Below are 13432 nucleotides of genomic sequence, written 5' to 3' on the forward strand. Positions count from 1 at the left end.
AAGAACAATTATGATCTAAAGGGTATCAAAATTTACAAAAAGAAAAAACTTAATATTTATTTGTTTACTTTATTAAACATTTCCTTCAATGTAAGTTGCTTCGTTTCATGTGATAATACTTTCTCTTTAATTCCATTAAACAGACATAATTTCTTGTTTAGTTACAAAGTTCCGCTGTTAAAGTCCTATAATTGCTGTGTTGAGAATACCGACTAATTTGTCAATCGAAATGTTTTCGTTTTCAATAACCTCTGGGTCACTTTCTTCACTATCGGAAGCGAATTATAATGACAAGGAACTTGATTTAAATCATATCAAAGACGAGGAACTTGATTTAAATCATATCAAAGACCAAGTACATCGAGATGAAATACTACACTTAGTACCAAATTATAATCCAAATAAAATAAAAACATCTGCTCTGAAGATAAGGATAGTGTTGACAGATCAACTTCCAATCCGGGTGTGAAATTGATAAACAGATTTCGGATTTCAAAACATACTTTCCCTTTGTAGATACAAATTACATATTAGTAAATATATATTGGAAATTCTATTTGACATAATCTTTCTAATCTATCATAATCTAATAATGACATTTCTCCCCCCCCCCCTCTGCCGCAGAGCAGCGTGAAATTGATAAACAGATTTCGGATTTCAAAACATACTTTCGCTTTGTAGTAAATATATATCGGAAATTCTATTTGACATAATTGAAAGTTCAAGCTTACTTTTATAAAACTGCTCTAACAGTCTGCAAAAAATAATAAGCCGGATCCAATTCGAAGATTAAGGAACAACGCAATCTGCAACATTAACTGAATTAGATAACTTTAGCTTAGCGTATAACTCCGTTACGCATTAAGCGCGCATGCGCACAAACATATTCGCAGCCGTAAGGGTCTTACGCGTTCTCGTAAACGCCTGTGCGCATGCGTGAACGCGACGCATGCGCAGAAAGTTTGTAGCTTTGAGGTCCGGATTATGGGTGTCCGAATTAACGACTTTTGACTGTATATATATATATAGTTGATGAATCATTTGTTTCTAGCCAAGTAAATTTTTTTTTTTTTTTTTTCTTTTTTTAAATTTAAATGATGTATTTAAATAAAAATCTGTTATTTGTATCTGTATTTTTTATATCTTTTTTTTTTGTGTGTGTATATATATATAAGATAAAAAATATAAAAACCAGCTTTATAACTTAATTTAGCAGTAGGCTCTTAATTCCTCATTTTTAATTTGGATATTTCCTCTCTGTATTCTAAAAATAGTAATAAGTTTTCTGGACAGTGTCTTTTCTAGATCAGTCTGTCACATGGCTTGCATAACACTACTAGTAGTAATTCGAAATCTAAACTCTAAATTTCGAGAACTGAACCCTTTCTCTTAATAAGTTACCTAAACTAAAACTTTCTCTTGGTAAGCCGCCATATTGGATAATTTCACTTTGTTTCTATATCTCTTCCCATTAAGATACTATTTTGCTGTGCTCTCTTCCTATTGCAACAGCATAAAAAATGTAGATTTCTGTCTCAAACTGCTTCAACTGGCATCAAAAGACAAGCGAGAGAAACTATCTTGAAATTCTTGGATGACACATTTGGCAGCACTCCTCTCTTCATCGCTGAATTTCACATTATACAATAACTCCTATGTTACGGTCTCTGGAGGGATACTGTTTTGTTTAATGCAAGTCACTGGAATACGTGCTGCAACCACCTTTTCTAATGACTTTTGCTTTATCAGTTACATTGGCAATTCTCACAAGGATAACGATCCTCGATAGGTCGACGAGTGCCGATGCTACTTGTGCTCCTTATAGTGTGTTACTGTTCTTGGGATATTTGATTAAATCATACCAGAAATTTCTGTTTTCAGCTATGGATCCAGGAAGTAAAAATTCTATTCTTGCTGGTCTTGTGCTATCTCTTGAGCTGTGATTTGGTGGACAGATTTAACTCCTTTATCATTAATTTCGAATAGAGTTATGTCCTCAGAGGCAGAATGCAGTTCATTATTTTTAAAGTCCAAGAAAAAATTATTTTTCTGTAGTCAAATCCGAATATCCAAAGGTCTGTCATATTTGCTACATATGATGGTGACTGTGATGGTACACAGCACTTACAAATGTGATGTTTACTTTTAATTTCCATGGATGTCGATTTTAACTCCAGACACAATGTGGAGGCTAATGTGCAATGACTTCCAGATGAGTTTACCATCCAGTTGTTGAGCCGGATCTTTTCAGATGATGGTAACATCGGACATCTGTATCGACGATCGTATTGCAAGCAACTCAATTGATATGTCCCATGATGAAGAATCCATTACGGATGCCACTCATGGCAAAAATCTGAAGTGCCTTAAAATGGGCCTTCTCATTATCTGGGGGGGGGCATTTTAAGGCACTTCAGATTCTGTCATAATCTCATTATCTATAATCTCATCTCATGGGGTTGCCCTACAAGATGACCACTAATTAGTTTCCCTGCTCCTTGCTGGAAGAGCGGTCTTAACTTCCTTGCCTTGGGGTGTTCTACAGTTCCTTTTTATTTGTCCTTCAGCACCACAGTTCCAGCGTTTTAGGGTTGGTTTCCTATTCTACATAAAAGCATTGACTTGTTAAATTTTTTAGCCAAGCAGTCACTTGATCCACTGCCTTTTAAACTGGAGCAGCTCTTATTGGGTGGCAGTCTCTATGAGTTGTTTGCTGCTCTGTCTCGAATTTCATGGTGCACACTAGAGCGCTTTTTAAATCCTTGATACTGGCCATTCTCAGAACGTCCTGTATTTCAAGATTCTGGATGCCTTTGATTAAAGCAGAGATATACTACAGAGACAGGATTTCCCTTGTTTCTGAAGGTCAGTACAAAAAGGCAAGATGAGACAGCCTTTCAACATCTGTGGCAAGCTTCTGGAATGTTTCAGTGGGTTTCTGTTGATAAGATTTTAACTGAAGCCTGCTGTGGTCTTTTAAACACTTTTCACCAAAGTACAACTCCAATGTGCCAGGTAGAGCTTTGAAGTCTAGCCTCTGTTTTTCAGGAAGGGTTTGAAGGATTTCCTCTGCTTTTGCACTCGAGAAACACCGAGCTGGCAGACCGTAGCTTGGGAATCCCATGCATTCACGCCTGCCACTATAGCGAATTCTACACTTACCAGGAGGTCGGTCTTACATTATATGTGGATAGCTTTAAAGAAGGGCGAAAAGATATGGGTAAAAATTTTAAAACATCAGAATTGCTTTCCACTGTTGCTGTTAATTTCTTTAAGGTATCAACTTCTTTGGTGAGCACAGAAACACTGTCATCAATTTGTTGTTTAGTTAGTTTTTGGACAGTAGAAACTGTTACTTGGATTTCAATAGCTTTACGTAATTTCACTAAAATTATCTATATATATACAAATTTCGTAAAAAATGTGTAGTTGTCAGTGAATGCTCGAAACATAGCCAAGCCATTTAGTTGTATAGCGCTCAAAATCATTCAGTCATACATATTTACAGATATTGACATGGACTTATTTCAAGATTTCTGAATTAGCATTGTAAACAGTGATTAAACTGAGTAGAGTTTTTACCCGAGTAAAGTTATTAATTTTAGTTTTTAAGTTATAACATTTTGGTACTGTCTGATTGCCTGCGTCCACACTGAAAAGTCACAAAAAAGTATTCATGAGCAATGCAGTGTATGCCAAAATAATTATGTGGTAACTTATGATGTTGCCAAAAAAGTATGGATGTAGAAACTAGAAATGGGCAAAACCAGCTTTTTTATAAGATTGGAACATAATTTTTACTCACTGAAATGAATTGGTTCTTTTTCATGACTCATCACTCACTAACGGTAACCGTGATGAAAAAGATTCGGAGTGAGAAGTGAATTGAGGATAGTGGAAAGAATCGAACAAGCAGTGAAATTGTGAGTGGCTAACAAGATTGGAGGGAAAAGCAAGAAGAATCAGATGAGCAATAGGATTGAAAAAATTATTTTAATGAAATGCCAGCTTCCTGAACTGATGTCTTTCAACTGCAGTTTTGAAATTACCTAAAACTTCCTTTCTTCAAAGAACTAAATTTTTTTTTTTTTTTTTTTTTTTTTTTTTTAAATTTGGGATTTGATAAAAACTAAACTTACTTTTAACATAAGAGGATAAACATTCTTTTCTCCCTTAAATGTAAATCTAATTTCCCTGGAGAGCTTTCAATGAGAGCTCTAAACATGTGTACATGAATTTATAAAAGAGTTAAAGTGAATCGGTTCTTTGAAACAGTTCCAGAGTAGATCGTGCAACTCTAATGGTCGCAATGTGTGCGTATACCAACGTCTATTTACACATCGGATTTGCACATTTGAAATTCTACTGTCATTTTTCTTATTAGTGTTCTTTTTTGTGTATTGAATTATATTGGGACTGTGGAGCTCATTGGCTTATAAAAAAAGCATTGCATTTCTGCAGAAATGCAGTGTTTTACCAAGCAATAGAGAAAGCAAAAATTCACATTCTTCAAATTTGTAGTTCTTAAATGGCTGAATTTTATGCAAATGTGATGTAAAATTTAGAAGCAAAGTATTAGAGTGTGGGCACTTTTATTCATTATTGGCCAGCATGCATAGCTGAAACTCTGTGCAGTGTTTAGTTTTGCAATTCACATGTTTTTTTTAGCTAAAGCAAATTGTTTTGTACATGAAGACAGCAAAAACATTAAGGAAGGATTTCTAAAAAATTTAGTGTTTTAATACTGATGTTTATTGCTTTATTAATTGTTCCATTGCTTAATTTTAATAATAAAATCAAGTTAATGTGTTTTGCTTTAACCCTTTGACGGGCGGTGGTCGCGCTCTGAAACCACCAATTTTTGAATTTTTTTCTTCCCTTTCCGAAATTTTGCATTTGCTTTGTGGTTTCAGGGCGCGATCACTGCCCCACTAGGTTCGGTGGTCGTGCCTTGAAACCACTGCTCTTCGCAATGGCGTTTGCTTGCTTCTCAAATAGGAATGTGTATTTTTACCCGGATATAGATAAGGGATTTTGAAACCACAGCGTTATTTTATTACTAAAACAATGCATGCACCTGACCAGTGAAAAGTCTTTCTTTTCCAGAGACTTTTCTCTGACCTCAACACACTTGCTCCCCAAGCTAGTATTGTGAATTTATAAATTATTTCCTGAAGTTTAAATTTAATGTAAATATACTTTACTATAATTAAAAATAGAAATCGCCTAAAGTTTTATTTAAATTTAAAATATTTTCTGAATATTTTTGGACGAAATTCGAATAAAATCACCATGAATGTGAAGCGAATGATCCGTACCAAAGCCAAAAAGACCAAGCCCCCTCCAATTAACATAAAAAACCACAAATTTCATGTGCCAGATGAAAAAAAACTAAATAACATATACCAGTGAAATTTAAATCCAGGCGGTGTACATTTTGTAGCACAAAGAAGAAACCTCATAGAAGATACACATGCGAAAACGTGCCATGTGGGTCTATGCATGTGCCAAAAAGACAAACATGTTTTCAACAGTGTCGCTAAAAAAAAAAAAAAAAAAAAAAAATTGTTCTTTGAAATTAAAAAAAAACACTGAGTCTTTTTTTATCCTTATTTTACAGAGTTTTTTTTTAATCCATTTAGCCAAATGTCCTTATTATGTAGGTTCTTATATTTTCACTGCTACAGAAAAGTTACATAAATGTTTATTTTTTAATTTTTTCTGACGATTTACTTTGTAAAATAATATAAAAAATTATATATAATGCAATTCTTACTTACATTTTTTTTTAAATTCGTAAATTTCGTCATTTATTGGAAACGCACACGAAGAAAGGTAAGTTTTTTTCCCCTACTAACCTAAGTAAGTTTCAAAGTCCTAGACGCACGGTGGTTTCACAGTGCGACCACCACCCACAGAACAATGGGCAAGAGTAGATTTTTTTTAAATTCATATATTCTTAGTCTCTACGATCATAATATTCAATTTCTTGAGTTTTTAGTAAGAAAGTTATAAAAATAATATCGCACACATAAAGAGTTAAAGGATAAATAAATTTCATTTCTTAAGTTTACTTTAGTTAAAATAGAAATGGTTTGTGTAATTACATGGATAACTAATAACTTATTTCCTTTCAGACATATGTGAATAAGAAATTCCTTTGTTTAATTGTAATATATTTTGTACTTTCTGTTTTATGTAAGTAAAAGTGCTTTTATAATTAAAAGAAAATATGACAAATTATTACATACATTACTGTTGATACATGTTCAGCCTGCAGAGAAGAAGAATCTTGTTATCTAGTTTTTACTAATTATTTGGAATCTGGTTGTTTGGAGTTATAACTTTGTGACAATACGAGACTGCATATTGTGTAGCTGTTACAAAAAGAGTATACTATACATGTTTAGCATTATTTCTTATCTTGTTGCAAATTTTGAATATTAATTGCAGTGCTTTCTTTTACAGGCAAATGGAAATGTGATATGTGCAAAAAGAAAACGATGGTCAAAGAGACGAATCATATTAATAGGATGGCTGCGAATGTGAAAGAAAGATATAAGAAACGCAATTTAAAACTAAATGTAGGGAGAAAGCTGAAGAAGTAAGCAATACCAGTTCTTGTATTTGATCCTTTATTTATTCGTATCAGCAGTCTATTCTACTCGCAGGCCAAATATGACCTGGTAAGCTTGTATGTGTAGCCCAAAATGAAATTAATTTAAATGTTTTGAAAACAAAGATTGAAGGCCACCTGCAGTGTACTAAAATTTCAAATTTCTCAAAAGCATGTTAAATTCGAGTTTTATATGGCTTTATGAATCTTTAATTCTGTAATGTCACTGGTACAGATATTAAAATACAAGCTGCTGCCAAATGCATGGTTATAGATGTAAATTTCATGTATGCACATCTCAATTTTGTTAGTATTAACAAATACAGATTATTTAATGGCTTCAAAGATTTAGAAAGAAGTGAAAAATTATTTTTTCTTAAGAAATGTTAATAGCCAAATATGATAATGGCAATTTCACAAAATGCAGTGGTTATATGTACATGATATGAAATTTGTTACATGCTTGGCAAAGTATGAAATTATTTACTGATGCAGAAATTGTGGGAAAATGTTTCATCAGTTCTTTCATTGTTTTATTTGATAAATTTAGTAATAAAAATAAAATAATTGTGCAAATTACAAATATACAACTCTCAGATTCTTCTGTAGTCGCATTGCAAATAATGCAAAATATAATTCTGTATACACATCATAGAAGATTTGAAAAGTTGTACATATTTTACTTGATCTTTAATTCTGTACCTAGATTTCAATAACAAAACCAAATATGTAACATAGCATAGCAGAGATTTTTTCAATTATTTTTTTTATCTGGCATCATATGACATATGTGGTTATATTTGAAATAACTTAGTGAATTTTATCATTTCATAAAAACTGAATTATGAAAAAAAATAAACTTATTAAAAAACATTACAAGTAATTATAACAATGTTCTTTTCCTTTGTGTGATGCTTAAACAGAAGGGTGCTCTGATTTTTTTTTTTTTGGGGGGGGGGGGTAATGCGAAGAAATTATTTTTACAAGAAAGCAGTAATGTGTCAAGTGAATTTAAGAATGATGTTTTAGGATCTCTGCACCTTCATAAAAACTTAACAGCCTTAGCTTTTATTTAGGAGGTAAAAGTAAAATTAATTTGTACATGGCAGACAAAATTTTTGCATTTTAAAATCATGGAAAACTTGATTAGTGTAAAATTTATTAAAATTAAATAATTAATAAAATTAATTAAGCTATGAAATACAGTAAGGTACAATATGCTAAAGATGGAGCTCAGACCCAGGCTTACACAGTTTTTTACTCCGCTGCAGTCCCGCCGATCAGCCCAGGGAGAGAGACAGCAAAGCCACATTGAAAGTCACAGATCAAAGATATTAACCATATCGATCTATTGACTACATCAATCCCCTTCACTCCAAGAGTGAGAGCAGACCGAGCTTTAAATAACACAAGTCCATCAACTGGGCAACTATCCACCAAGCGGTCACCAAAAAGCAGTCAAAACTATGACTACATCAATATCCTCAATCCAACCAATGAGGCAACACCTGGAGGACAGACTTCAGTGTTTAATATGTAGTGACCACACATTCAGAGGCAGACAAGACAGTATCGATACGGTCCCTGCCCCGAGCCTGAACTTACCACCACATAATCAATGGTTCTAGTCCTGTGAAGACAACTTATGTTCCCCTGCTGCCGAGGTTAAACCTGAGTGCAAGTAGATAGGGACAGCTATGAAATGTAATCATATAAACGGAAGGTTAAACTTTTCCTGGACACTGAGACGTATAGATTCCGTATGGTCAGGACATTAAATAAGGTGAAAAGAAATTTAGTCTACTACGGAGATTTCAAATTTGCTACTTAATTTATAAAATATATACAGAAAATGACAAACCCTGTTGATTTTGTTTTTTTATTCCTTGCTGTCTGAGTAGCTGATAAAATAGCTTAAATAAATAAAATATTAGTCTGTATAGCCTAGAGAAAAAGGTTAGGATCAATGAAATACCCGTTCTTGTCAATCAAAATCATCAGTAGAAAGAAGAATTTATCAGCTGAGACTGCCTTCGCTGTATAGTTTATGTGTGTCAAGAATGTAGAAATTAATCTTTGCCCTAACTTGAATTCACTTATGAATTAAAAGGATCATAACATTGTATTCTGCTCACATTTGTGCACTTTAGGCTTTTGCACTGAAAAGTTATATTTTACATGATCATCTTCAAAATCCTTTGTATGTGTATATATGCATGTGTATAAGATAGATAGATACAATCATATAAACGGGTATACTATGAAATGCAATTATATAAATGAATCAATATATCTGTACCAATAGACATATTGATTTTTCTCAACCATCCACATGGTTTATTTGCTGATATATATATAATTACAAAACAATTTTTTTTAAAAAAAATGATATAATCATGCCTAGTATTTTCATGGGTATAGCTGCTGAAAAATTATCAATAAAGATATAAAATAAGAAATTTAGAACCAATTTTTCTCAAAGACCAAAAATTGAAATTCATAAGTAATAAATTTCCTAAAAATCATATAAATGTAAAAAAGGATTTATTAAATGTTAAAAATAAAATACTTTAAACAAGTAATACCCTAATTAAAAAAAATCAATGAAATTTAAAGAATATAAAAGAAGAGGAATTTGATCAACCTCAGTGCCACTTCGTCAGGAGGAGGAACATTGAAATCTCTCTTTCACAAAAAATCCTTGCTTTTCTGTATGCAGAATTAGCTAATGAACTATTCCAATGTATTTTAATTATAATAGTTCACCTGAAAATTCTGGTCCCTCCCCAAAGCAAGAAAAAAATAAAGTAAATTCTAATCAAAATTTTACCTTTAAACAAAGAGAACGCTATCCAAAGAACTGAAAACATAAGTTTCTGGGTTTCAGTAGAGTGACTGGCATTTGACCTTTCATCCAGTGGAGATCCGATTTTGCAATAAACTTTTTCTTGCTCATAACAAAGTAATGAATTATGCTCCCCCCCCCACACACACACAGTAAAAAAAAAAAAAAAAAAAAAAAAAATTGACAATTTTTTGCTCCATGATTTTCAAAAGAGTAAAAACATAAATTTTGCTTTTTGGCATACTTGCATGTATTTTTCAAATTAAACTTTTGAAACTTTGGACATTTAAATAATTTAACAATTCTGCATTGCACAGTTTATAAATATATTCATATTTCTCAGTCACACGTGAAAACAACTGAAGAGATCACTGAAGAATTTAAGAAAAATTTGGATTATTTTATCTAGGCATTACTGGAATTCTAAAAGCGTTTATTTCCTCACATGAAATTCTAATAAACCTGTAATGGTGGATATTTTTTCTTTCTTTAAATTTCTTTCCCACCATAACTTAGTACTCTGATAAGTTTCTAGCTAAGAATAAAAGCAAATATAGTAATTTGAATAATAGGAATGCTTATAAATCTTTTGAGATGTGCAAATAAATTAGAATCAATAATAGATATTCTTCAGATTATTCTAAAGACATCTTTTCCTTGCTGTTTCTTTCCAATAAAATAGTTTTTTGAGCTCTCTTTTTAGAGAGAGCATCTTTCAATTTTGTACCATTTTTGCCCCACTTATCAATAATTATAAATTTATTTCAGAATTTATTCAGTGCAACTGTTAACCGTCTGCCTGATTATCCCGAGTTATCTTGGGTTCGTATATATTGCAGTTAATTATTATCCCGGGAAAACTTGGGTGAAGCAGAATTTGTTAGTACGATTTGTTGTTTTATCATGGCTTTACTCGGCCTTAAGAAAACGAAAGGAAATATTCAGCTTTAATTGGCAGTTTGCCGAGTTTTGTTGGTAGCGCGGTTCTTTTGGTGGGACTGGTTACGTGTTTCCCTATCATATAGTATACGTCGTCTTGTGGATTAGTAATGTATAAAAAAGAATACTTGCCTTTAAAAAAAAAAAAAAAAAAAAAAACATAGTGGCGATGATGCAAGACAGTGAAAGCGATGGTTTTTCAGATAGTGATTATGAAGAGGTGAGGGGGAATTGAATCCAACAACACAGTATACTCTGTACATCCGTAGAAGAGATTCCAGCGTTAAGTCAGTAAGAAAAGAGACCAGATACCAGTGTACAGAATGTCAGGTATCATTTTGTGTTGTCCTTTGTTTTAAAAACTATCATACAAAGACTAATATTTAACTTGTTTCCGTTTGTGCGAGATAACTTAGTATAGTAAACTAATATTAAAACTAAATGCTTTTAAACCTTCAAAAAATTAAAAATTCAACTTAAAACCTACATATTTTGACTTGTTTCATTTTGTTGTATTTAATAATAAAATTTTAAAAAGGGATGATTTTTTGCAATTTTTTTCAAAAAAATTTGTAAAGGAAGCAGTTAATAATGCATAGAATTTCAAGAACTACTTACCTTCTTTCTTAAATTCTGCAGAAATGGCGGCAAATTGTGCATTCTACAACTTGTGGATTTACCCAGTGATTTTGCTGTACTCTACTGGATTCCTCAGAATGGTCTAGCTAATTACATTTTATCATTTTATTTTCATATTTAAAGAAGACACATACACCCAACATCGCAAGCAGAAGCAAAGTAAGCATTCCTTCCTTTTACAGTAGCAATGTAGTGCCATGTCATTTCAAAGAGGTATAACAAAAATAGTAAAGTGAAAGTGCATGGATAGTGAGGACAGAAAGAATAATTGGGCTGACTGCAAGGGACAAGTTGTTTTGAATGATCATGATCTTTGAAGTGCAACACCAGTCCTTAGATCAAGGCTCTTCTCGAGCAATGCCGACAACTAACTGTGCAATCCACCACTTCTCACTACGTGTTGCATGATGCTGCATGTCTTACATGGACCATAGAACACAATGATTTTACCATCAGTGACTGGAAGTAAATAGCATGGAATAACAAATCTCAATTCTGACTACTCCATGCTGATGGTAGGCTATGAATGTGGTGCCAGCTCCATTTAGCAATAGATCCATCATGCCAAGTTCAGTCATGATCATCAGAAAGTCATGATGACATAGTCTGAAGTGATTTCTTTTGTCTATGTATATGACCTTTGGTAATCCTACCTGACGTAATCACGACACCTAAGTACATAGATCTCATATCATCATTTATATCTGGTTACCAAGAAGCCCAGACTTAAATCCTACCAAACGCCTTCAAATTACTGTGGACAAAAAAATTTACAAGAACATCATCCACCACTACTAACTAATTTATGGGAAATTCTAGAAGATATTTGGAAGTCTGGAACTCTTAGACTGGTTCAACCTACCCTTCATCCTGTGACAGATGTTATCAAGGCTAAAGAAGCAGCAATGTATTATTAATCATTTATCCCAAATTCAGTGGCCTTTCGGTACATAATTCAGCAATTTATACCATCTTTTATTAATTTAAGCCACAAAGATTTTGTTTCCCATTTTTCCCCTTTATCTCGTGTGAGTAGCCGTTACGCCAACAAAAACCTATTTTTCAGTGTCTGACATTTCTTCCCTTCTCTAAACTATCATTTCAACTCATGCCATAGTTAGTCAACCATTAATGCATCCTAAATATAAATTAAGATAAAGTACAATCATTTTTATTAGATTTTTTTAACCTCCACCTTTTTTAAGGTTTGTGTTTGTTGTTTGGATCAATTTTTGAAATCAAGTTTTTGCCATTTTCTTCTACTGAGCCATTTGCCTTGAAATTTTGTGCATAATTATAGTTGTCATGACAATTCATGGTGACTAAAAGCATTGGAACCCATAAAAGCAGTATACTGAAATCTTGATAAAATTCCAGAGAAATAGAAGTCATAGCATAAATTTCTGTTTGAAAAATGTATTTAAAATTTGCAATTTTTACCTCTCATACTATTTTATTTTCAGTTATGTTTGATAATAATATTGTCACTATTAATTTTCCAGTGCAATTAGCTTACAAATTAACATTAGTGAATACACACTCCTATATTTGCATAGGGCTAGTAAGATCTCTAACTCTGGTGAACGGAACCAGTTATAGCTATGGATATAATGCCTACTTACAATAAAACGGCAATTCCCTTTTCTAACCTGTAAAATGAAATTAGTTGTAGTTTCCCCAAATAGCAAAACTCAGAACTTCTTGATCCTCTCTCAAAAAGTATGGAAGGTACAGGAAAAGTATCAGTCACAAAGTTGTAAAACATAATCCATCTAGTGTGAAAAGACGTATTATTTATATGGATATAATACACACTTGTATAGCCTAAAATGTGTGAAATCAATATATAACATTTTGTTGCAGTGCTTGAAGAATAAAAATGCAGAAATGACTACAAAAGTGTAATTCAATGGATAAGCAATATATATTATCTCTATACAACATAATGATACTAACCAATAAACAAAACTTGTAAATGGACTTAATCTGCACTTTTTACAAATAATTATAGAAAGTACTTAAAAAGGTTGCCATTAGTGAGAATGCATATCTGCATTTGAGAAAGTATTTTTGCATTCATCCTTAGTATGGCAATGTCCAATATGATTGCCTTTGCATATAAAATAAAATTCCTATTTCATTTCTGAAGAAAATTTACTTCATGCGAACAATACGGTGCGCATTGTCTTCAATTTAAACTGTTTGTCATATCTTTTCATACTAAACTGATGGTTATCTACAGTTTTGTAAAGGACATTTTTTTTTCCTGTATCTATCATAATAGATATGAGATAGAATCATCCAAGCTCTGAATTTTGCAGGTAAGGAAAGATGCTGCAGCTAATCATTTTTGGAGGACTTCATTATTTTACTGTAACTAGAAATTACATTCA

At 32.5% G+C, this 13432-nt stretch overlaps 1 protein-coding gene across 3 annotated transcripts in view; it reads left to right on the forward strand.

Moving 5' to 3' along the window:
• The window catches only part of LOC118193876 (uncharacterized), a 147432-nt gene that overhangs the window by 34745 nt on the left and 99255 nt on the right, over positions 1-13432 (forward strand). For all 3 annotated transcript variants that reach the window (XM_035365046.2, XM_085814659.1, XM_085814660.1), the window contains one exon: positions 6469-6604. In XM_035365046.2, the coding sequence (XP_035220937.2) occupies positions 6469-6604 (136 nt within the window). The remainder of the gene's footprint in view (positions 1-6468; positions 6605-13432) is intronic.

The sequence above is a fragment of the Stegodyphus dumicola genome, chromosome 4 (genome assembly GCF_044657685.1).
Source record: "Stegodyphus dumicola isolate Sdum_Otavi_A_Nest chromosome 4, ASM4465768v1".
Taxonomy (NCBI): Eukaryota; Metazoa; Arthropoda; class Arachnida; order Araneae; family Eresidae; genus Stegodyphus; species Stegodyphus dumicola.